This window comes from Stegostoma tigrinum, chromosome 31, assembly GCF_030684315.1.
Source record: "Stegostoma tigrinum isolate sSteTig4 chromosome 31, sSteTig4.hap1, whole genome shotgun sequence".
NCBI classification, from domain to species: domain Eukaryota; kingdom Metazoa; phylum Chordata; class Chondrichthyes; order Orectolobiformes; family Stegostomatidae; genus Stegostoma; species Stegostoma tigrinum.
Window position 1 is genome coordinate 39858412 of NC_081384.1, and position 25272 is coordinate 39883683.

Below are 25272 nucleotides of genomic sequence, written 5' to 3' on the forward strand. Positions count from 1 at the left end.
GAACAGAACAGGCTTCATGGCTGCCCTGGAGAATACATTAAAAGACAACAGCCTCAGGGAGGAAACACAACAAGCCCTGGGTGCTCTGGTGTAGTGGTCAGTACTCTGGTTTCTGAGCCCTGCGATCCAAGTTCAAGTCTGGGTGCAGCCTATTTCCTGCCCCGGTTAGGGTTCAGCCTCAGGCAGTCTCATTTTTGTCATTGCAAGTCCGAGAATTGAAGAGGGCTGATTTTGGGCGGCACGGTGGCTCAGTGGTTAGCACTGCAGCCTCACAGCATCAGGGACCTGGGTTCGATTCCTGCCTTGGGCGACTGTCTGTGTGGAGTTTGCACATTCTCCCCGTGTCTGCGTGGGTTTCCTCCGGGTGCTCCGATTTCCTCCCACAGTCCAAAGATGTGCAGGTTAGGTGGATCGGCCATGATAAATTGCCCGTAGTGTTCAGGGGTGTGTAGGTTATGGGGGGATGGGTCTGGGTGGGATGCTCCAAGGGGCAGTGTGGACTTGTTGGGCCAAAGAGCCTGTTTCCACACTGTAGGGAATCTAATCTAAAAAAGCCATCCGACAAACTATAAATCGCCACACTACACAGAAGGAACAAAGGGGACAACCTGAACACAACAGAGAGAAAAGCACTATATAAACTCAGGAAAGTCAAGAACATCATAATCCTAGCAGAGAAAGGATGCATGACCATTATCATGAACAACCAGAGATAATGGGAACTGCAGATGCTGAAGAATCCAAGATAACAAAGTGTGGAGCTGGATGAACACAGCAGGCCCAGCAGCATCTCAGGAAGATTCTGCTTGGCTTGCTGTGTTCATCCAGCTCTACACTTTGTTATCATAAACAACCAGACTACGTTAAGAATGCTAAGACACTGCTTGCAGATACAACCACTTACCAACAGGTGGCGATAGACCCAACACCACAGCTCAGTAATCGGATCAGCCAGGCACTGAAGCTACTAATGAATGCAGGGCAGATAACCAAGACAGACTTCATGAGAATGAAACCAGCAGGCACAAACACCCCCTCCCTCTTCTATGGACTCCCTAACGTACATAAACCAGACATCCCTCTCAGACCCACTGTTTCCTGACCAAGACACCTTCACATAAACTGGCCAAAAACCTACAACAGAGATTGAAACACTTAGTAGATAGATCACCTCATTCTATTCACACAACACAAGATGTCCTTGATACCCTCAAAAACATAAAAATCAGCGACTAGATTATGGTATCCTTTGGCGTCACAGCTTTATTCACATCAATTGACATCCCACTAGCCGAAGAAACAGCGCCCATATTACTAGAGGAAATAGCAACACAGACCAGTAGCTCCATCAACAAGGACAACATCATCTTCCAACACTTCTGCCATCTGCAATCCGACCCCACCACCAAAGACATTTTTCCCTCCCCACTCTTATCTACTTTCTGGAGGAACCACTCACTCCATGACTCCCTTGTCTGGTCTACACTCCCCTCCAGCCCCACTACACCCGGCACTTTTCCCTGCAACCACAGGAAGTGCTACACCTGCCCCTACCCTCCCCCCTCACCCCCATCCTAGGCCCCAAGGAAACCTTGCACATTAAGCAGATGTTCACCTGCACATTTGCCAATGTGGTATACTGCATCCGCTGTTCCAGATGTGGCCTCCTCTACATCGGGGAAACCAAGCGGAGGCTTGGGGACCGCTTTGAGGAACACCTATGCTCAGATCACAATAAACAACTGCACCTCCCAGTCGCGAACCATTTCAACAACCCTTCCCATTCCTTAGACGACATGTCCATCATGGGCCTCCTGCAGTGCCATAATGATGCCACCCGAAGGTTGCAGGAACAGCACCTCATATTTCACTTGGGAACTCCACAGCCCAATGGTATCAATGTGGACTTCACAAGCTTCAAAATCTCCCCTCCCCCTACCGCATCCCAACACCAGCCCAGCTTATCCCCGCCTCCCTAGCCTGTCCTGCCTCCCTCCTATCCATTCCTCCCACCTCAAGCCCCACCCCCACCTCCTACCTACTAGCCTCATCCCGCCCCCTTGACCTGTCCATCCTCCCTGGACTGACTTATCCTCTTCCTAATTCCCCACCTACACTCACCTTTACTGGCTCCTCCTCCACCTCTTTGACCTGTCTGTCTCCTCTCTACCTATCTCCTCCTTTATCCATCTTCTTTCCACCTCCCTCTCTCTCCCTATTTATTTCAGAATCCCCTTGCCCTTCCCCATTTCTGAAAAAGGGTCTAGGCCCGAAACGTCAGCCTTCCTGCTCCTCTGATGCCTGCTGCGTTCATCCAGCTCTACACCTTGTTATCTCAGATTCTCCAGCATCTGCAGTTCCTACTAACTCTAGCTAAGTGGAGGGTTGAGGTCATAACACATAATAGCAGAAGGAGGCCATTCAGCCCATCAAGTTGGCTCTGCCATTTGATGAGGACATGGCTGATCTGACAATCCTCATCTCCATTTTCCTGCCTTACTAATTAAACATCTACCTCTACTTAACAATCTAACTGTGAATAATTTCACAAGAGCAGTTCCATTGAATGTAAATTCCAACATCCGCTATGGCAGACTTTGAACCCACATCCCTACATTACCTGAGTTTCTGGATCCAAATTGATATCATTAGGCTATTGCCTCCCTCACTGGTTTCTCTTTTTCAATTTAAATATTTAAAGAAGTGCTTGTTCTTCATCTTTTGTTACTTGCATGTTTACCCTCAGTTTATCTTCTTCCTTCTTGCTATTTTTTGGTTTTCTTTTGATGATGTTTAAAACTTTCCCGATCCTCTGACTTAACATTAATCTTTACCAGATTGTATTTTTTTCTTTCATGGGGTAGTGGTAGCTGAGACTCATTGACTGGAAAGATATTCAAGCCTGAAATTCTGGTAATATTTAAGAAAGATACCCCTCATTAATGGTGTTGTAGGTCTACGTACAGCACATAGACTGCAGTGGTTCAAGAATGCACAGCACCACCAAGTTCTCAGCGGCGACTAGGGGCAGGCAATAAATGCTGACACAGCCAACGATGCCTACATCCTATGGATTTTTTTTAAAATTAGATGACTTAGGTCTGAATATATATGTCCTGAAGTGTAACTGAGCATTCAAGAGTGCACAAATTTGAGTTTAAGTTTAAACAATGAGTTTGGTTATGGCGAAAAGGCAGGAGATTGGCACTGAATTAAAATATTCAGAGAGCCAGTCAGACACAATGGCCGTCTTCTGCACAAAAACAATTCTCCTCCTCACCTACACACCTTTACTGGCTCCATCCCTGGCTCCTTGACTTGTCTGTCTCCTCCCCACCTACCTTCTCCTCTATCCATCTTCTATCCACCTCCCCCTCTCTCCCTATTTGTTTCAGAACCCTCTTCCCCTCCCCCATTTCTGAAGAAGGGTTTAGGCCCGAACTTCCGGCTCCTCTAACGCTGCTTGACCTGCTGTGTTCATCCACATTCACTCCGCATTATCTCGGATTCTCCAGCATCTGCAGTTCCTCCTATCTCAATCATTTAATTTCACTCCATTCTGTGAATAACAGAAGTCACAGAGGACAGTGTCGTTCCGAGCCACCAGGGGCCGCTGTGTGCAGTGCCGTCGAGGCCACTGGGGGCCGCTGTGTGCAATGCAGCTCTGAACCACTTGGGGCCGCTGTGGGTATTCCCACATGGAGCCACCAGGGGCTGCACGGGCTCCGCTTGCTGCTGATGTTGTATTGTTGTTAAGATGGCGGAGTCCGGGGAAGCGGGGAAGACGGCCCCGGTCTGTACTTTCCTCTTTAAAAAATCTAGCAGGAAATTTAAAGGAAGGAAGCGGAGGGCGAGCGCTAGTGACAAAGGTATTGACCTGGAGGGAGGAAGGGGCCGCATTCTCCGGCTGTGTCTCCGCTCGGGCTTAAAACGGAGCGCAGTTCTCACCAGGCGCCGTTTCATGCAGCTCGGAAACAGACCATTCAGCCCAACCAGTCCGTGCTGCCCGTAATCCCAAAGTAAACCAGTCCCACCTGCCTGTTCCTGGCACATATCCCTTCAAACATTTCCTGTTCATATACTTATCGAAATGTCTTTTGAACATTGTAATTGTCCCCACATCCTCAGGAGATTCATTCCACAAGCGAACCACTCTCTGTTTGTAAAGAAATTGTTTTTTTTAAAAAATCCTTCTCGTCTCACCTTTAAAAATGTGCCACCTGGTCCCGAAATCCCCCACCCTAGGGAGAAGACACCTGCCATTCACCTTATTTACGTCCCCTCGTGATTTTATAAAACCTCTATAAAGTCACCCCTGAATCTCCTACCCTCCAGGGGAAAGAGTCCCAGCCTTTCCAGGTTTCATCCTCAACAACAAATCGCACTGATTAAAGTGCATTCTAATGTGGTGATGCTAAATTCAACAAACCCGCTTGCTGTCCTGGGTTTATCTCCAAGCCCCTCAATGAGGAAGATTGATTTGACAAAAGATCTTTGACAGAGGTAAAGTAATTTGCATTTAAGTACCACCTTTCAAGACCACAGGCTTTTTTCCTTCAGCATCAAGGCTAATAAATTACTGGAATTCACTGTTGTAAAATCGGAAGCACTGAGGCTGGAGTCTGGGCGGGGGGGATGCATATGCACAGGAAAATCTCCACACACGGCATTTTGTAATAAACTGATAATAAACAGATCAACTGTTTCAGTAACATTAATTTAGCGAGGGGCCTATGTTGGTCAGGAATCCGGGGAGAATAACTTTGCTGTTCCTCTCATAGTGCAGAGGAACCTATTGTCTTTCCCTGAGAGCTTAGACACCTAGAATTTAATGTTTTGTCGGAAAGACAAAGTGACAAAGTTAATATTGGCCTTCTTTTGGAATCACAGTTTAATGTTGACTTACAGTGGCAGACATTCCAGTTTCTCTTGTTAAGGTTATATTTTAGTGCTCGTGAGAGTTTCGCCACTGCTTTAATTTAGTTTCTAGGTATTTACATCCAAGATGGTCAGAATCCTCTGTTACGAGCTTTTGCTCAGTGCAGACGATGCTGCTTTATCACAAGATGAAGGCAGCAACAGGAGAAATGGAATCTTCTCTGAGAATTGAGTGTGTGTCTTCCCTAGTGTTCAGCCAGCCGAAGGTCATTTTGTGTGTTGTGTGAAAATAGAAAGCACTGGAGAAACTCAACAAGTCTGGCAGCATCTGTGGAGAGAGAAACACTGTTAACTGTTCCAGTTCTGCGTGACGTGTTTGTAATGTGAAGAAGAATCATACTCACTTAAAAATTAATTATTTACCTCCCCAGACTGCTGAGTTTATCAAGTGCTGTTTATTTTTATTTCTGATCTCCAGCATCTACAGTATTTTGCTCCTATATAAATGTGTGCAAGCAAATTACAGAATATTTACCAGACTGATATCTGCAATTGGGGATGTTGGCTTATGTGGAAAAGTTTGACAGGATAACCTTTTGTTTCCTGGAGTTGAAATTAAGAGGCAACTTGATGGAAATGCACAAGATTGTAAGCACCTGAGGGATGTGGAAAAGATGTTTTCTCTTCTGGGAGAAACTGGAATTAAGAGCAACTATTTAAAAATGAGGTCTTGACCATTTAAAGGAGAGGTGAAGTGAAATTTGTTTTGAGGGTTGTGTGTGTTTGGAACTCTGTTGCCACACCTTTTCAGGAAGAATCTTCTGAATATTTTTAAGGCAAAATTAGATAATCTTTCCTGGTTTACCAAGAATCTATCAGGGTAGGTGAGAATGTGAACTTGTGGTTTTGATCTTTTTGAATGGCGAACCAAATTCAAGGGCCCACAGGCCTGCTGTTCCTTGTTCATATGTTAAAGTTGGAGACTTGCCATCATGTATTATGCAAGCAGGTGTAGATCATTCAGCCCCTTCAGTCCACATCACCACTCAGTAAGAACAAGGCTGATCTGGTGTGGCCGCACTCCAGTTTCTTGTTTGTCCCTTGTAGTTTAAGAATTTATCTGGTACAACCTTGAATGTATTCAATGACCCAGCCTCCACTGCGCACTGTAGAAGAAAGTTCCAAAGATTACTCCTCCTTTTCAAGAAGATATTTCTCCACTTCTCCATCTTAAATGGGAGACACTTCGTTTTTAAACTCTGCCCACTAGTTGTAAATTCTGCCACAGGGGGAAACATTTTCTTAGCCTCTTACTCTGCCAGGTGCCTTCAGAATCTTATACAGTTCAATAAGATCACCTCTTAGTGCTCAAACCTCCTCAGCCTTACCTCACAACAGAACTTCTTCATCCCAGGAATCAACTTAATGAACCTTCTCTGAACGTCTTTAAATGCAAGCACTTGACTCCCTAAGTAAGGAAACAAAACTGTGTACAGTCCTCTTGGTGTGATTTCATATCTGCATTCTGTACAGTTGAAGCAACACTTCCTCCTGTATCTGGAAGGGCACCGGATCCTTCCTTACAACAGTCTGCATTGTCCCTCCGATTTGGATAATCATCTGCTTTTCTACCCTTCTCACGAAGTGGGCATTTTTCCACAATATGCTCCATTTGCTACAGTTTGCTGTTCATTTAACCTACCTATATCCTTATACAGATTCTTTGTACCCACCTCACAATTCGCTTTCCTACCTGTCTTTGTATTATGAGCAAATTTAACTACAATACAGTTGTTCTCTGCATCCAAGTCCTTAAGTAGATTGTAAATAGTTGAAGGCTCAGCACCAATCCCTATTACACTCCACTGTCTACAGTTTGTCACATTGAAAGTAACCTATTTATTCAGTTGTATTTTGGTAGTTAGCCGGTTTTGTATCCACACTAATTATCACCTTCAACACCATGAACTTCTGTCTTATGTCATAACTTTTTTATGTAACACCTTATTGGTTGCGTTTTGGAAATCCGGTACACCACACATGATGGTACTCTTTTATTTACCCTGATTGTGGTGTGATTTTCTAAGTGTTCTGCTAATACCTACGAAGATATGAGAGCAAGTTGTAAGGAGGATACGAATAATGGATACTTGCATTTGCCACATGATAAATGTTGGGCTAAGTGCCTTATCATTTTCTGTTTCTGTCACCCTTCTTTGTTGAATACATAGTTACATCTGTGGTTTTTCACATCAGTTGGGAACTTTGAAGAATTTAGGGAGGCTTGATAGATTGTAATCAGTGTGTCCACCATCTCCAGAGCTGTTCATTTTCTAAGACCTTCGGACGTAGGGATTCACATCCAGGGAACTTGAGAGCCTTTTGTACTATTACATATATAAATAAAGGGAGAGCCGAAGAAAGTCAGCAGGTCTGGCAGCATTTGTGAAGAGAAAAGCAGAGTTAATAGTTTGAGTCAAAGCCTTCATTAGCTTTCTGACTTTTTTTCTCTAATAATCATAATTGTTTTTAGTTCCTTCCTTTTGCCTTTCTGTTTTCTACAGTTGTTGGAATGCTTTCTATATCTTCAACTCTGTAAATAAGAACTACTTGTTAACAGGCTTTGCCATGTCCTTGTTTCCTATTAATTTTCCAGTCTCATCGTCATTTTAGTCACTCTTTTCCTTTAAATTTATTTGTGGAAGCTTTTATCGTCTGTTTTTGTGTTTCTTGTTAATTTTCTCTTTTGCTCTCCTACTCCAATTTATTTTTTGTGATCCTTTGCTTATTTCTAACATTTCATAATCTTGCCTTTACAACACTGTACATCTCTCTTTTCAATTTACACAGCTTTGACATTTCTTAGTTAGCCACAAAAGCTATACCTTCTCATGGTCTTTTCTCAATGAAATATATTTTTGTTGAAGGTTATGTTTTATTGGCCTAAAGTTATCCCACTGCTTCTTTGCTGCCTTACCCTTTTAACCAGGCCAGTTTTGAATTCATAGCCTTTCAGTTGTATTTAATTACTTTGTAGGCATGGACCTACATTTTCATCCTCAAATTTAATACAGATTTCTGTTACATTATCATAAAATGTGATCATAATGAGGTCATTCATTAATCCTCTCACTGTTCTTTACCTGGTCTGAAATAACCTATTCCCTCTAGTCTCAGAACGTATTATTCTAACAATTTGACCTGAATATATCCTATGAGTACGTCTTTAAGTCTGCCATTGCCAATTCAACTTCTCCAATCTAATGCAAGTGTTAGAATCTCTCATGATTATTGTAGTAGATTTCTTATTAGTCCCCTATACTACTTGATTTTTACTCTATCCTACATTGTAGTCACTATTAAGGAGCGTATAAAATACTCTAACCATTGGCTTCTTTCCTGTGCTTAATTTTATCTCCAAACTGATTCTACAATTGATTTTCTGAACCAAGATCATTTCTCGCTGCTGTACTGATCCATCCTTTATCAACTACCCCATTTTCCTTTCTTAGTCTCCATATCACCCATGAAATTCCATTAAATATTAGGTCTCAGCTATGTTCACTTTGTAACCAGGACTCTTCAATTACGCTCATAACATAATTGTTTATTTCAATTTCTGTTATCAGTCTAACCATGTTTTGAATGCCGTATGCATTCTAATGAGCCTTTAGTTTTGGTTTTGCAACATTGCCCTACTCTGAACTTATTATTGCACTTGTCTCTGTGCATTCTGTCCCTTTATCCATATTGCTACCTTACAGTGTTGTCCTTTCTTCCTACCCTCTGTGGTCTCCCCTCATATGATCCGTAACCTTATTATTACATGTAAAGCCCTCTTAAAGCCTGGTTACAAAATTTGCTAGGACAATGATTTTTAAGGTGAAGGTTGTCTCACCCTCCCTCTTTCTCCTGTGATGTGCCATTGTTTATACAAAATGTGGCATAAATTTGATCTCTTTCCCTGGAAAGTTGTGGATGCTGGACACTGTTTCAACCTTTTAGTCTAAAATAATTAATTGTGTTCAGTGAGGGTATAGAGAAACATGGAGAAAACAGTAAATGACGTCAAGATTCGAATCAGTGATGATCTAATTAAAAGGCTGAGCAGGCTCAAGGGGCTTAATGACCCCCTCCTATTTCTGTGGCACAACAGTCACTGCTTTTAAGGTGTAAAGTATTTGTTATATTGCTATAAAACTGTTAAGTATGATCAGAGGCTGGAGACTTTTCCCTCTGGGCTATAACACATTCTTTCTCCTGATAATGTATCAGTATCACTTTGCAATGGTTCCCATTATAAGGCAGTCGCTTACTAATGTATTAATGTAATAAAGGGTCTGGGAGCACTTCTTGATGAGGGTAACGTTGTACGTACTTACTGGGTTTTCCCTTCTGCTGCGCAGACAGCAGTGGAGATGATGATGGGAACACTGCAGTACGGAGAGAAAAGAGAACGACTGTGTCGAACCCCATGATACAGAAGGTGGGTAAAGTAGCACACAGCCAAACTCTGGTTTAGCAATTCAGAATCAGACAATGCAATAAGACACCATTTGGTGTGTCAGGCCTTTGGGGATCTTTTGTAGGTAATTTGGTTACACTGGTTGCATAGAAACATAGAAAATAAGAACAGGTATATATCATTTGGTCCTTACGGTCTGCTCCCATGGCTGATGGGAGCAGACTCCATGGGTCATGGCTGATCATCCAACTCAGTACCCTGTGCCCACTTTTGCCCTACACCTTTTGATCTCTTTAGCTGTAAGAACTATACCTATCTACCTCTTAAAAACCTGCCTTACCGTGCAAGCTTTTCCATTACGATTATATCACAAATGAGTCCACACATGAAGCCCATTTAGCCCAAAAATGCCAACTCTTTTGAAAAGTAATTGAATTAATCTTTCTTCGTATCCATGTGAGCTTTCCATCTCCAAATATTTATCTAATGCTGTTTTGAAATCTGCTAGAGAATCTGTGTGCTCTGCTGTTTAGGCAGTGTATTCAGAATTCTACCCATCATTTCTTAAATGTTTTTCTCAATAGTTGTGGTTTGTTTGTTAATCATCAAATTTGTCCTGAATGGTTATTGATTCTTCAGACAATGGAAATTTTCTGTTTTATTCTTTTGTATTTTCAATGCTTCCAGTGATCATCCAAAACCTTTTAGAAAGGTTTCCAGCACGCTTTCAGGCAAAGTGTTCCAGATCGTTACCGGCTGGTCCAAGTAATGTTACCTTACCTAGCTTTGGTTCTCTGTTATTCCGATCACCATGCATCCCAACACAGGAACCGTGTTTCCCTGTCAAAACCCAAACCTGTTTTGAACACTTCAATTAATTTTTCCTGCGTCTTTCCCTGCTGTAAGAGGAACAGGTTGTTCACATTTACTAAAACCACTCACCCTGCTACTAATTTGCCACACTTCACAGTTCTAATGAACTTGTATGCCCTCTTGCCTACTTCAACATCCTTCTAAATGATGCTGAGCTTATCAAGGTTTAGCAAAATGTCCTTACCTTCATATTTTGTTCCTTTCTTTCAGATAGTGTGCTTTTTAAAAAAGATGTCTCAACCTAGCTTGCCAACTTCATTTACCACAGGTCTCAGATTATCTTCTGATAATTGTTTATTGTACATGTTGGAAACCACCACTGAAAGTTGCTTTCCTGCCCAGAAACAGGTTAATGTACTCAAGTCCAAGCAGTTCTTAGATTTTGTACTGATTGCAGCAAGATATTAATCTCACCTGCCCAAAACCACCCCATCCCGGTTGAATAGTCAGCAGGTACTCACTATCCTGTCTGAACTGTGAGGAGAGCTACTTGAGTGAGGTGGTTAAGGATTGGTACCCTACTGACTAATCTGAGGTGAGGATTGATCAAGCCCCGCAGCAATCATTGAACTGTGATACTAGTGAACAACCTCCGGATGTGTGATTCACAGATCGAGGCTGCTGTTACTAACTGTTTATCTGATTGTTCCCAGACTGCAAGATTGACAGGAGTGAAAGAGCAGTACAGCGACAGTGACAGTGATGGAGCTGAGAAAATCACTGTGTCGTACAAATCCACCCGATCAGCGGTAAGCAGCAGGAACAAATCAGGAGCTCCCCTGATCGAGCCCATGAGGCCCATTCAGTTCCCATCTGTCAGTTATACACTGGGTCCCCGCAGATGGCGGAAGTGGGGGAACTCTGTTTCTGAGACATCAGGAAAGACAAGTGAAATTCACACCCATATAAGACACTGTCTTTTGAACAGAACGGTTTATGGATGTGTGTTAATGAGGGGGTCATGTGGAGGAATGAGACTCTGTGAGACAGACACGTGATGTAGCTGCTTGTTGTGAAAGTGCAGTGCTGTAAATGCCATGTGGAGTTAAGCCTATCTGTGCTTCACAGAAACCTGTCGGCCCAGAGGACATGGGAGCAACAGCTGTATATCAACTGGACACTGAGAAAGATAAAGACATGCAAGCCATCTTTGAACGAAGCCAGAAGATCCAAGAAGTGAGAGGGATTTGCTGCTCCTACATTGGGGTTATGTGGCTTGATGGTATTTGTAACCTGCCCTGTTTCACTATGTCAGTTCTGATGCAGGAATAGCAACATGAGCTGTTTAGGTAAAGATAACCAGTTCTAGTGGTAGATAATAAAATGTGAGGCTGGATGAACACAGCAGGCCTAGCAGCATCTCAGGAGCACAAAAGCTGGCGTTTCGGGCCTAGACCCTTCATCAGATGAAGGGTCTATGCCTGAAACGTCAGCTTTTGTGCTCCTGAGATGCTGCTGGGCCTGCTGTGTTCATCCAGCCTCACATTTTATTATCTTGGATTCTGCAGTTCCCATTATCACAGTTCTAGTGGTAGGTCACAGATCTGAAATGTTAACCTGCATCCGCAGAAGTTGCCTGCGCCACTGAGTATTTCCAGAATTTTCTGGCACATATCCCAGTTTTTACACCTTATCTGCATTTGCTCATGAGATTACTTAGTAAGGATTGGAGTGGAGGGTGTAAGATGTATTTTTTAGATTACAGGCTATGTCACAACAGAGCCATTTTAGAAATATAGAAAGCATATTGAGACATACAAACCCCTGTCTGTATTACAGATTAGCCCAGATTGACACCACCACCCCATCCAGCTGCCAGCCCCAACTACTTGCTTTCTCACTAATCCAACCAACATATTCCCACATGACCTCCAGGTACCCATATCACTTGACATTGACATTTTAATCACCCTCCCGTCTAACTTATTCTGAAACTTGATTCTATGTTGGGTGATTGTGTTTAATTTGTGTCTCCTAGTTAACCCTTCCTCACAATGAGCAGTTGGCCTTGATTAATTTTGTCAGTAGTCTTGATAATCTTTAAAGTTCAATTGGGTGGAAGTTTTGAGACTTGTGGTTATACTGTATGTTTGTCGAAAAATCCCGTCATCTTGGCAAAAGTAAGTGAATAAACTTCTCCTGCCCAAAATTAAAGCACGTGGATTCTGGGCATCTGTAATCAAAACAGAAAGTGCCAGAGAAACTCAGCATGATCTGAAGAGATGTATTGGGCTAAAAACATTAAAACTCTGTTTCTCTCTCCACAAGTGCTATCAGACCTGCTGAGTTTCTCCAGCACTCACCGTTTGTATTTGAGTGCAGCTCGTGTTGCCATCAGAATTGGCGGCACAGTGGAAGATGGGTTGGGGTGAGGGAGGGGGAGAGAACGAGACTGTGGGATGGTGGGGATTGTTTGAAGTAGTCAGTCACATATGCACAGAAAGTGAAACACTGGGACAAAATGGACAATTTGCACTGGGATTCAGATGCAAAGGCAGTGGGGAGATAGAAAGCAAACAAAGGGATCGAAAGGAAAATAGTTTCTGAAACAGAACAAACTTGCACGCAAGGCTGCCATGGTTAAGAAATGAGGATACTGAGATGGAGAACTGTGTAGTTAGAGAAAAATGATAAATAATGTAAATAAATCCCAGTCTTAAAAATGTTTAATTACAATTAGTGTGGGATTTTCAATGCTTCACCATTTCCACAAACAGCTCCTGCTGTCACTGTGGCTGACTCCTCAGTGTCCAAGGTGAGGACTACCATAATCTCTTAAATATCCACTTTATAACTGACAGGAACTGAAGGGGAAGGACGATGAGAAAATCTACCGAGGTATCAATAATTACATCAAGTATGTCACACCCAAGGACACATCCATGGCAAACGCAGCTTCGGGAATGGTGAGGTGAGTGGAATACTCAGCAACTCCTCTCGATCTTCTTCCTGGATCCTTCAGACTTGGAATCTGTACATCACCTGCTGTTAGCTAGTGGAGATCAGTTTCTAAGGAAGCATTACACTTTCACTGTGTCTTTCACAGCTTCAGAACATCCTAAAACACTTTGCAGTGAGGTTTAGTTCCTATTTACACAGCAAGCTGCCACAAACAGCAATATGAATTGAATTGAATCAGTTATTGTCACATGTACTCGGTGTAAAAGTACAGTCAAAAGTGTGTCCTTTCACCATACACACATGACACCACTCACGTTAACTTGAAATAAGATAAGAGAAAAAAAAACTTGAGAGTCCAAATTTCCTTCCCACTGCCACAGTCCCGCTCTGGGATTTCCAGCCCTCACCATGCTGCCATCAAATTCCCACCCCTGGCTGCCTCACCAATATGTTAATAACCAGATGATCTGTGATGTTAGTAACGGATAAATGTTGGTGAAGACACAGGTGAAGCTTCTCTTGAAATCATGCCATAGGATCTTTATTGGATTTTACTGGGCTCAGCCACAGTTGGCTGCTCGAATGGGATAATGGCTGAGGTGGGTGAGGGTAATGGAAAATGACAGCTGAGCAGAGTGGATAGAGGCATTGAGGGATGGCTGATGGTAAGGTAAAACAGCCATGGGTCAGGGAAACGGCAGCCAAGCCAGAGACTGGGACTCATTCTGCATTTGGGTATCGCCTCTGTATCTTCCATCTCCCCAACACCTCTCCCCAATACACCCCCTCCCCAAACCCCCACTCTCTTCCAATCCTTTCCAACTATACACTTGGACCTTGGTCCCTCCCAGTGTCTCCTAGGTGTATGACTGTCACCCTCCATTGTTTTCATGTACATTGTTTTACAGCAGCTGACCTTGGCTGGTGAGAGAAATTCCAACTGATAATGTCTGTCTAGGACCCTGGGCTCTGTACATTGGATATTCCTTGGACGTTTTCACTCATTTTCTGTGTAGCTTCTGCTGAATTTCTCACTGGATTTCTGAGTCAGTCATATATTTAGTGTAATGATTCGGTCCAGAGGACCAAAGATGTGTTGAATTTCATATCGAATGAGAGCTGTTAACATTGATCAGATGAGTGTTAGGGATCATTTGTCAAGATTGCCATTTACTGGGATCAGTATCCAAAGATGTTCCACTGAAAGCTGCTCCCTTAGTAAATCCCAGATGTGCTTAGGCCACGTTCATCCTCTGGTGCAAGTTTCTGCAGTTAGCAGGAGATGCCTCAAAGTCCTTTGACCATGAAATTTGCTCGTTTGGCCTCTTTTCTCTGTATGAGTATGGCTTCTTCATCATTTCCTGCAAGATGCTTCGCAAAAGCTCTGTAAAATATTCACAAGATAATATTACTGCTCTCTGTATCTCAACAGTGATATTCCATAGATTCATAGAATCCCTACAGTGTGGAAGCAGGCCCTTCAGCCCAACAAGTCCACGCCAACCCATTCTCCTTTAACCCACCTAATCTATACATCCCTGCACACTACGGGGCAGTTTAGCATGGCCAATCCACCAAGCCTCCACATCTTTAGACTGTGGGAGGAAACCAGAGCACCCAGAGGAAACCCACACCGACACAGGGAGAATGTGCAAACTCCACACAGAACAGGCTCCCGAGGCTGGAATTGAACCCGGGTCCCTGGTGCTGTGAGGCAGCCGTGCTAACCACTGAGCCACTGTGCTGCACTAACAGTAACATCACCGCCCCCTGTCCCTCAGCGGTGAGCGGCGTTACCGCCCCCTGTCCCTCAGCGGTGAGCGGCGTTACCGCCCCCTGTCCCTCAGCGGTGAGCGGCGTTACCGCCCCCTGTCCCTCAGCGGTGAGTCACATTTCTGCCCTCAGGCAGGTGTGAATGATTTTTTTTATTGAGCTAACAAAAGCGTAGTGGATAGTGGGAGCCTTGACCTTCATTCTCCCAACCCCTGCGCAGTTTCACTTTGACAGCCCCTCTCCCATTGGCTGTCAATGTTTTGTGTGATTTTATGGCTGTTATTGGTAGTTTGAATGTTGTTTATTATGTGTCAGAAAAGGACCTATCCGTGCTCCTGAACATCTTCGAGCAACAGTGCGCTGGGACTATCAACCTGACATCTGTAAAGATTACAAAGAGACCGGCTTCTGTGGGTTTGGAGGCAAGTTCATCTTGTTATCTTCCAAGGGAAATTTTGTTGCCTCTTTCCTTCTAGGTGGTAGAGATTGGTGGTTTGGAACATGTTTTGGACAACTATTTTGTCCTGGATAGTGTTGAGTCTTGTTGGAGCTACAGTCATTCAGCCAAGTGGGCAATGTTCCATCACACTCCTGACTTGTGCACGGTCGATGGCAGACAGGCTTTTGGGAGTGAGGAGGTGATTACTTGCTGTAGATCTAGCCTGTTCTTGTATTTATATGACTTGTCCTGTACAGTTATTTAAAGGCTGGATAAGAAATTTGAGATCATGAGGCATCCCTGGCCTCCTTCCCATTAAAAGAATAGCAGAGAGCTTTCATGGCATGTGCTCTCCCTCTGGATTCTGCTGACCATGATTTTTCTTCTCTCTCACTCTTTCCTTCGTAGACAGCTGTAAGTTTCTACATGACCGATCAGACTACAAACATGGCTGGCAGATAGAACGGGAGCTGGATGAAGGCCGATATGGTGTAAATGGTGAGTGTTGTAGTTACAAATGTAATGTAATCTTATTCTCCCTTGAATATAATGGGGTTGTCACTGACAGCCATTTTAGGTAAGCATTGTGGCTAGCGCCAAGGCACAGGCATCATCCAACTGCATTGAAGTACAACATGAAATGAGGTTTGCAGCATATTCCATCTCTTATTCTACAAGTTTGGGAATTAGTTTTTAGTTTTAACTTCCTGCTTAGCCGAGTGAAATGATCTTAATGAGGACAGCAATTGTTTCAACTGTTCTCATTGCCCCTGTGAGAGAAGAGGAAAGAGGGATTGTGAGTTAGGAATCCCAGTCATCCTCGCAATGCATAAACAGGAATTGGCACATGAGAATGTCGAGTGAAGACAAAACGCTCAGCTGTGATACTCCTTTTGGTTGAGTTGCCTAAGTCCAAATAATAGCTTCTTGTGGAGCCGTTTCATTAGAAGAGGCAGTGTCTTTGAGAGGGGTGCGAGAGAATGAGGGGAAGATGTTCGCTTGTATCAATTGGCTTAATGACACATCTTACAAAAGCAAACTTCACCAGTTTATCTCCATCCAGATTTACATGGGGTTGTTCTTTACACTAATCAGAATGGTGACACGTCACTCACTCAAGGGATCCCAATGTTTTACCATGGCTTTGGCTGTCTCTCAATCTTTGTCACAAATGGGAAAAAATCTCTTAATATTATTTTTGCTAAAACTCAGATCTAAAGATGTACCATATAATATGACCAGAAGACAGTATATCACATAGACCTCCCCAATAGTATGTACAGAATTGACATGGTTTACGGAGAGAAAAGAAATGAAGATTGTGCCACTCTTTTGTGAGGAGTCTGGAGAGTTTGTAGATCTTGTGTTGGAGATACAGCAGACAAGCATCAGTTTTTTTATTCCCAGTTTGCTGTGGAATAAGAACAGTTTGCACTTTGCACAGTTCATATGCTGAAGACATCAGTCAATGAATGGTTCAGGAATTAGACCAAGTTATTACTAAAAGTAGGGCTGCAATCTCTTATTGAATGAACGCTCCAACCATAAATTTGGGTTCTTAATTGTTTTAGAATTCTTGAAATTGATCGAGAGGTTAAATGTGGCAGCAGTCAGCATGTGTGGCATCCCTGGGTTATCACCCAGTTTAACTCTTTATATATCCCAATGGCATTTTCAGAGTTTGTAATAATTTTTGTTAAATTTACCCAACTTTTTTTGGGCCCCATTTTTTATGCAAAGCTAACTTGTAAAACCGATCATTTTATTGGCAGTATCAATTGACATCAATAGTTTTTACACACTTGATGTTGAATTCTTTGTTGGACAGCTTACTTTGTACAGCTGAAGAAAAGAAATTGGATTTGTACGCTTTTATACACACTGTCTTTCACACTTTCAGCGTTCTAAACTCATCCATAGTCCAGTACTTATGAAGTGTGGTCACTGTCTGTTTTCAAGGCAGTTGGGAAATAACCTTAAAAGTCTCACAACAGTAGGTTATAGTCCGACAGCTTTATTTGAAATCACAAGCTTTCAAAACGCTGCCCCTTTTCAGGTGAAGTGAAGAGAGCACCCAGGCACTGACATTATAATCAGACAGTTCGAAAGATCTTACAAATGGTATGAGTAGAGTGTCAACAGGCCAAGTAATAGGCTTCTCATCAAAAGTGTCAGACGGTGTGAGTGAAGTGTCAACACCTGAATAACAACTGAAGGGATTACTATAATCTGATTACTTGAGGCAGAGAGATATTGCAAAACATTAAAAATAAGGTGTTGCTGAAGACAAACCAAATGACTGGCACAACATGCTAGATATAATAGTCATACACTGAGGTTCTAACTAAAGTAACAAGTAATCAAAACTATACAAGCTAATTAATGTAGAGAGATAATGAGTTATCAAAACAGGATAGTAAGGAAGATTTTACAGAACAGTGTGGTGGGGTCATACGTAGCGCGACATGAACCCAAGACAACACTTGGGGCCATTTTCATGGGTACGAAACTTGGCTGTCAGTTTCTGCTCCGTGATTTTGCATTGCTGTGTGTCATGAAGGCTGCCCTGGAGGACGTTTACCCAGAGATCAGAGGCTGAATGTCCTTGACAGCTGAACTGTTCCCTGACTGGGAGGGAACATTCCTGTCTGGTATTCCCTCCCAGTCAGGGAAACACTGCAGCGGTCAAAGACATTCAGCCTCTTATCTTCGGGTAAGCGTCATACAAGGTGGTCTTCGAGAGAGACAACAACGCAGAATCACTGAGCAGAAACTGATAGGCAAATTTGATATACATGAAGACGGCCCAAACTGTGATCTTGGGTTCATGTCATGCTACGTGTGATACCACCACACTTCTGTATCTGTAAAATCGTCCTTATGGTCCTGCTTTGACACCATCACCTTGATAACTGATTATGGTCTCTCTACCTTAATTAGTTTGTCTAGTTTGGGTTACTTGTTACTTTGGCAAGACCCTCGGCATGCAACTTTTATATCTAGCATGTTATTTTGGTCATTTGAATTGTCTCCAGCATCACCTTTTTTTTCAATGTTTTGTAATTATATCTGTGCCTCAATTAATTGGATTATGATCGTCCCTTTATTAAGCTGTCAACTCTTTACTCACACCGTCTGACACTTTTGATCACCTGCAGAGATCTTTTATTCAGCCTGTCGACAATCCACTCACACCATTTGTATGTTCTTTTTTGGTCTCTTTGAAAATAAATTCTTTGCCTGGGTTCTCTCTTCACTTCATCTGATGAAGGAGCAACATTCTAACAGCTTGTGGTTTCAAATAAACATGTTGGAGTATAACCTGGTATTGTGTGACTTTTGACCTTGTCCACTCCAGTCCAACAACTGCATCTCCACATCAGGGAAATAACCTGGTATTGGTTGTTGAAGAGTTGATCGAAATGAAATGCAACTTGTCTAGCCAAACTGTTCTCTCGTGGCGTGCATTTAACTTCATTGGAGTTCCTCCTTGGGATACATGTAATATTCCTAGAGGTTTCAGCATTTCAGGGATTGCACAGTAAAATGGTTTCTCACCACAAAATACCTTTTATTTGCAGATGATGAGAACTACGAAGTAAGCAGTGATGATGATGATCTTCCCTTTAAGTGTTTCATTTGCAGAAATTCCTTTACCAATCCTGTAATCACCAAGTAAGTTGGTTTGTCACAGAAAGGGCGCAGTATTTTTGTATGTTTATCCGGTAAATTGATTACTGTTGTGTAATAATTTGTTTTCCGTGGGATACCTAATAAGTAATGATCTGCGTATTCATTGGGAATGTCCATGTTACTTAAACTGCCTGTTCTTTCTCAGATGTAAACACTATTTCTGTGAAAGCTGCGCTCTGCAGCATTACCGCAAATCCAAACGTTGTTATGTGTGTAATGAGCAGACCAATGGAGTCTTCAACCCAGCCAAAGGTGCGTGCTTTTGCCTTTACTTCCAGCAGTGTGGTGAGTTGGTATTTGGTGGCAGCCACTCAATATTTGTTTTTTGGGGTGAGTTTTCTGACCAAGCATCACATTCCCTTCAGAGCATCACTTTTCAGGGACAGTCTGTGAACACACACTGAGCCTCAGACTGTGAATGTCACTGGAGAGCCTGGTATATATTATCCAGTGTTGTAAAGAGAATGTTGTTGGGCTTTCTTCTTTAAGAATCCAGATTTTCAAATTGCCTTTGGTGGGCCCAGGCTCTCTGTTACATGTTCAGTCATGAAACACAGCCCTACCGTACATCTGTGTTCATTGAGTCATTGAGCAGAGTAACAGAAATCTGGCATAAGACAGAGTTTACAAAGCTGCAGGTTTCTAATCCAAATTGATCCATTTGGGGGTTGGATAAGACAGCAGATGCTCAACAGTGGCTGAGGCAGGCACCTCTTTCCCCATTCTGTAATGTATGAGGAAGAGTCGTGAAATGGGATTAAAATAAGTAGCTCTGCGATAAAACTTGGGGTTAGGAGTAGGCCATTTGGCCCATCAAGTCTATTCAACAAGAACATGATTGATCCGATAAGCCTCATCTCCACTTTTTCCTTGCCCTATCCCGCTAATCATTAACCCCACACTGATTAAGAATCTGCCCATATCAGCCTTGAATATACAAACAACCCAGTCTCTCCACTTTGTGAGACTAAAAAATTCCACTGTCCTCTGAAAGAAGAAAATCTTCCTCATCTCTGTCTTAAATGGGTAGCTCCTCATTCTGAAATTACTTCTCTTGACCTTCCATGAGTACCAACATGGATGGTGAAAGCTAAATCCCTCCCTCCTGCTCCAATTCCCTCTCCGTTCCCGAGGAGGTGTCCTTATCCCCAAAGAAATTTCCATAACCCCGGCATAGGGCAAGTAATGCATTCTTCAGGACTCATACTCGTGGAAAAAGATTACAAATCTATCCCCTCTAATTATACTGTTCCCTGCTACTCTACAATTCTGTATGCTGCCCCCAATCTCCTGAATGGCTCCTGATACCAAGGTGCAGTGGTCAGTTCGCTCATCTTCTCTAGTATTTGCTCTCATCCACATAGTTCGCAAGAATGTACTGGACAGTTGCAGGGGCTGAGTCTCCTCAAAAGTTACTTCTTACATTCACTACATGCATCATCTACAGTCACACCCTCCTGTTCCTGATCACAGGACAGATTTGAATGACCTAATTAGAGAGGGTGAGTGCCTCCAAGAGCAAGCTTCCCAGATAACTTTCCCCTCCGTGATGGTGCAATGCCTGAAATATACACTCCAGCTCCTCAGAGCAGATCTGAAGCTTTTCAAACTACAAACACTTAGTACAGATGTGTTCACTCTCAACCACATTATCCAGCAGGCCCCATATGCTGCAGCAGCAACACATCACCTGTCCTGCCGTTGCTGTTATGTTTTATTAAATTAATTACCCTGGTATCTTTGCTTTTCACACTTGAGAAATCTCCTGCTTTCTGCATTTAAAAAAAATCATTGAACACATCAGTATCAATCTTGCACTCAACTGTAGAGGTCACCTGTACCTGTCCATCCAAAGTGGCCTATGTTTGAAAGACACAAAATGGCCAAAAAGAACTAAACAAAATGGGGCAGTCTGCTCTAACATTTAAAGTAAAGCATAATCGTACCTTGGAGTAGAGCTACCAAGGTCACACCAAGGCCCTGCAACCCATCATCTCAGACATTTTTGATCAGATGATGCCTAAGAACAAACGACTATAGTCACATTAATGAAAAGACATTATCTCACTGAAGACATTGCACCATGGGTATAAATCTTAACTCATGAACCAATCAGATTAACTCCTTAAACAGCGGCAAAAAAAAACTGAAGATATTTTGTAATATTAACTTCTTATTAAGATTAGCTTTCATTGAGAAATAGCCTCTAGTTAAAGAATTATTCAGATAGTCACAGAAGTGGGTTTCAATGTATAACCAGAACATAATATAAACAGCAGGGGAAAAGCATTTAAACCTAGAAGTGAGAGTTAATTAGCTTTCGGACATGCCTTATGCCCTGAACAAGATAGTTTGGTTCCACTCATTTGCTACAAAATGTTAGTAGTAAAAGTTGTTGCTGTATAACTTTACATTTTATAACTAACCTTAACAGGAATTAATCATATAGCAATTAGTTAAAACTAACCGATTTTTGTTTGATGTATATAAGTATATATAAAAGGAATGATTAAATTTGATAAAGACAGCACATGTAATATTGTGAATAACAGAATTCAAACAGCCCTTAAAGATAAGAAAATCTAGAACAGACCAGAAGGAGTGTAACCAATAACTTCTCGAATGGAAATTAATAAGGTGTACAGAAAGATCCCAAGGCCCAGAGATTACAACAACTAGTATAATGACTAGGCTGTCCTAAGGAATGCCCATCATTGATAAGGCATCCCGTGGGACTGGGTGTTCCTGGGGAAGGACAGTGACTACGTTTATTTAAGTCTTGTAACACAATGTAAATAAAAATGCTGTACTTTGTAAAATTCTGGTGTGTCATTGATCTCCCCTCTGATTCGAGGAAGATTGTTTGATTGACTCCCTGCATTAACTGGTTCTTGCTTGAATAAACATCTTCCACTTGCCTGAATCCTGCCTGCTTCTTGAGTTATTGTCCCCTGTCAGGGGTACGCTCCTATACCAACAAGAAAGAGAAATAAAATGATTAGAGACGTAGGTACAAGCTGAAGACCTTCCTTCGGGGACTAGAAATATTCACCAATCAGCTGCTTTATTTAGGCAAACAAAAACACAAAACCTCTTTCCTCTGCGTAACTCCCTAAGGCAATCAACTCCAGCTTTCTGTTATAAGTCACACTGAAATGATGGTGGAGAGCCTGTATCAACAAAGAGACCAAAGTAGGCTGCATGCTTACAATCATTGTCAAATTTGTCAGGCTGTAGAAGTTCCACCCTCGGCTCATTGTAGCCCAGTGAACAATACTGACCAACATGCCAGAGAGATGTCAAGATCTGTCCCTTGCTGAGTAAATTATTGTTACTAGGGTAAAGACTGTAATTAATCTCATATCCCTGGCCATGGTGACAAAGTTCAACCACATTCTGGTACTCCATGCGCTTGCTCACCCGGCACACAGTGAGCCAAGCTGCAGATAGACATTGTAACGTACTTGGTCCTGACATCAGTTAAAACTGTGTGCCTCGACAGGAGTCACTACATAAGGGACCAGATAATAAAATGTGAGGCTGGATGAACACAGCAGGCCAAGCAGCATCTCAGGAGCACCTGAGATGCTGCTTGGCCTGCTGTGTTCGTCCAGCCTCACATTTTATTATCTTGGAATTCTCCAGCATCTGCAGTTCCCATTATCTCTGATACATAAGGGACCAGAATTGGGAACTGGGATAATGGGAACTGCAGACGCTAGAGAATCCAAGATAATAAAGTGTGAAGCTGGATGAACACAGCAGGCCAAGCAGCATCTCAGGAGCTCCCGAGATGCTGCTTGGCCTGCTGTGTTCATCCAGCTGCACACTTTATTATCTTGGGAACTGGGACTTGGTTTTATTTCCTCCCTCTTGACCCATGACCACTGAGGCTGCCTCTAACACCGATTCAGAGGTGTACTGGGTAAGACGAAACAACATACCACAAGTTATTTTACCTTTTCTATTTCAGAACTCATGGCAAAACTGGCAAAGCATAAAGCTGAGCACCTATCAGACCATTCCAATTCTGCAGATGAAGTGGAGCGAACAGAATAATTCTTCCCCCACCCGATCTGCGAAGAATATGTATCAAGCTTCAATTTACATTAGCAAAATAAAGATATTTGTCTTAGAAAACGTTTCTTTTGTTGACCATACCAGCAATCAGCTATTCTTTAAATGTTGCAATTAATTCACAATCAGCCTGCGTAATATAATAAATCATTCAGTTAAATATTGCTCCTGGAGAGACAATCCTGGATCTGTCAGGAAATGAGTGTACTTGGCCAGGCTTTCATTAGCAGTTTATTTGAGGGAGTGGTACTTTCAAACAGAATAACTGCTGTGAAGGCTGCAGGTCAACTTGTCTTACAGTTGCTGAGTTCCATTGGAGAGTTGAAAGCCTTGAGCCTTTCCTTGCTATACCTAAAATTCTTTGCTCTTGATCAACAGCAACTTCCTCATAGCAACAGTTCAACACTCCAGAGACAAAGGTGACTTGGTGATGCAAGAGTTATTTACTCCGTGTGTAGGTGATGGAGGAGAACCCTTGTGGAAGTGAAGCTAATCCCAGCAGCTGGTTTTGGAGCCACATTGCTTGCTGAGTCATGTGACATTCAGGAATTTAGCAGGTCAACAGTGGGCATTTCACACAATCGAGGACTGTGGTGGGTTGCATTTGTGCCTGCCGAGAGCTGACAACCAAAAATATGTAATGGTTGCTGCTGCTACTTATCGAGAGTGAAGGTTGGCAGGGAGTTGGCAACAAGGGCATGGGGTTGGGTCTCACCAGGTCCCTCAATCAGGCATCGAGTACTTGAGAGCAAACATGCCATGGTTTTCTTGTTGCCTTCCCTTCATTGAGAGTTAATCTGAGGGGCAGTGGGATGAAGTGTGTATTAATTCCCCACTTAAGGCCTCAGTTGGCATCAGGGTGAGTAGGACATCCAATCACCATCTCACCACAAATTTAATCAGGGTGGAGATGGGACAGTGTTCCCCATCTGTGCTCCCGCTCTGACTAAATGCCCCAGTAGGGAGGGTACAAGTGTTCAGTTTTTCAAGAACAAAAGTGATAAACGTGGTCACCAAACAGATGTATCTTTTGAAGAATTAGCACAACACATAGCTTTCTTAGAGGGTGCGAGTCAGTATATTTAGAATTTAAACAGCAGCTATACCAGGCGATAGCAGAGAAAGGAAGCTGTTTCGGCTGAGTTAAGCTGATTGCAGACAACTTCTAAGCCAGAAGGCACAGAAATTCTGACAACACAAAAATATTCTATGCTTTATGCTCAGAAAGAGTCATTCAAGAAACTAACAGAAGTGTGGCAGAATCAGAATGTAAAACACATAGACAAGATTGAGAAAGCTAGAGTCAAGTTGGTAAGTAATTACAATCAACCACCGGAATAATTGAATGAAAACAGTTGAATAGAATCCAGATTCAAAAAGGTAAAAAAACAAGCTTTGGAATGTAAGAAAAATGATGAGTTAGTAATAGAACATAGAACATTACAGCACAGTACAGGCCCTTCGGCCCTCGATGTTGTGCCAACCTGTCATACGAATCTCAAGCCCATCTAACCTACACTATTCCATGTACGTCCATATGCTTATCCAATGACGACTTAAATGTACCTAAAGTTGGCGAATCTACTACCGTTGCAGGCAAATAATGTTAGACAATTCAGCAGGACAACGATTTCCAGAGCAATTTATTTTTTTTATTCATTCAGTTGATTTCAGAGTCTCCGGCTGGGTCAGTATTTATCGCACATCTTTAGTTGCTCTCAAGAAGGTAATCTCCTGTGGTCCTGCCACATCCCCTCGGGAATGGTGGTGGACAGTTTAGCAACTCACTGGAGGAGGAGGCTGCAAATATACCTTCATTGTCAATAATGGGGGAGCCCAGCACATCAGTGTCAGGCCAAGGCTGAAACATTTGTTAATGAAGTAATGCAAGACCAGATAGTCTATTATCATAGAGAAATTACTTCAATCTACAGTAAAGGCGAGTAACTGAACATCTGGGCAATGTTTAGTTCGATCCTGACGATGACTCTGCTCTTCAATATAATATTACAGATTCTTTCACATTCAGCTCAGAGATGGCCTAATCCAAAATACACCATCTCTTACAATGCAGTGTCTCCTTATTTCTGAGAGTTAATCTCAGACTGGAGGATTGTGTGTGGACCCTGTGGAGATCGGAGAGGTACTACACGAATATTTCTCATCTATTTTC

General features: G+C 42.6%; 1 protein-coding gene across 1 annotated transcript; it reads left to right on the forward strand.

Annotated features, from left to right (window-relative positions):
* Positions 1 to 3723: 3723 nt before the first annotated feature.
* rnf113a (ring finger protein 113A) lies at positions 3724 to 23133 on the forward strand. The gene is made up of 10 exons (XM_059638783.1): positions 3724 to 3869; positions 9285 to 9364; positions 10870 to 10965; positions 11285 to 11392; positions 13018 to 13127; positions 15206 to 15316; positions 15742 to 15827; positions 18911 to 19004; positions 19168 to 19274; positions 22996 to 23133. The coding sequence occupies exons 1-10, from the start codon at positions 3758 to 3760 to the stop codon at positions 23079 to 23081; spliced, it is 990 nt and encodes a 329-aa protein (XP_059494766.1). The 5' UTR covers positions 3724 to 3757; the 3' UTR covers positions 23082 to 23133.
* Positions 23134 to 25272: the final 2139 nt, after the last annotated feature.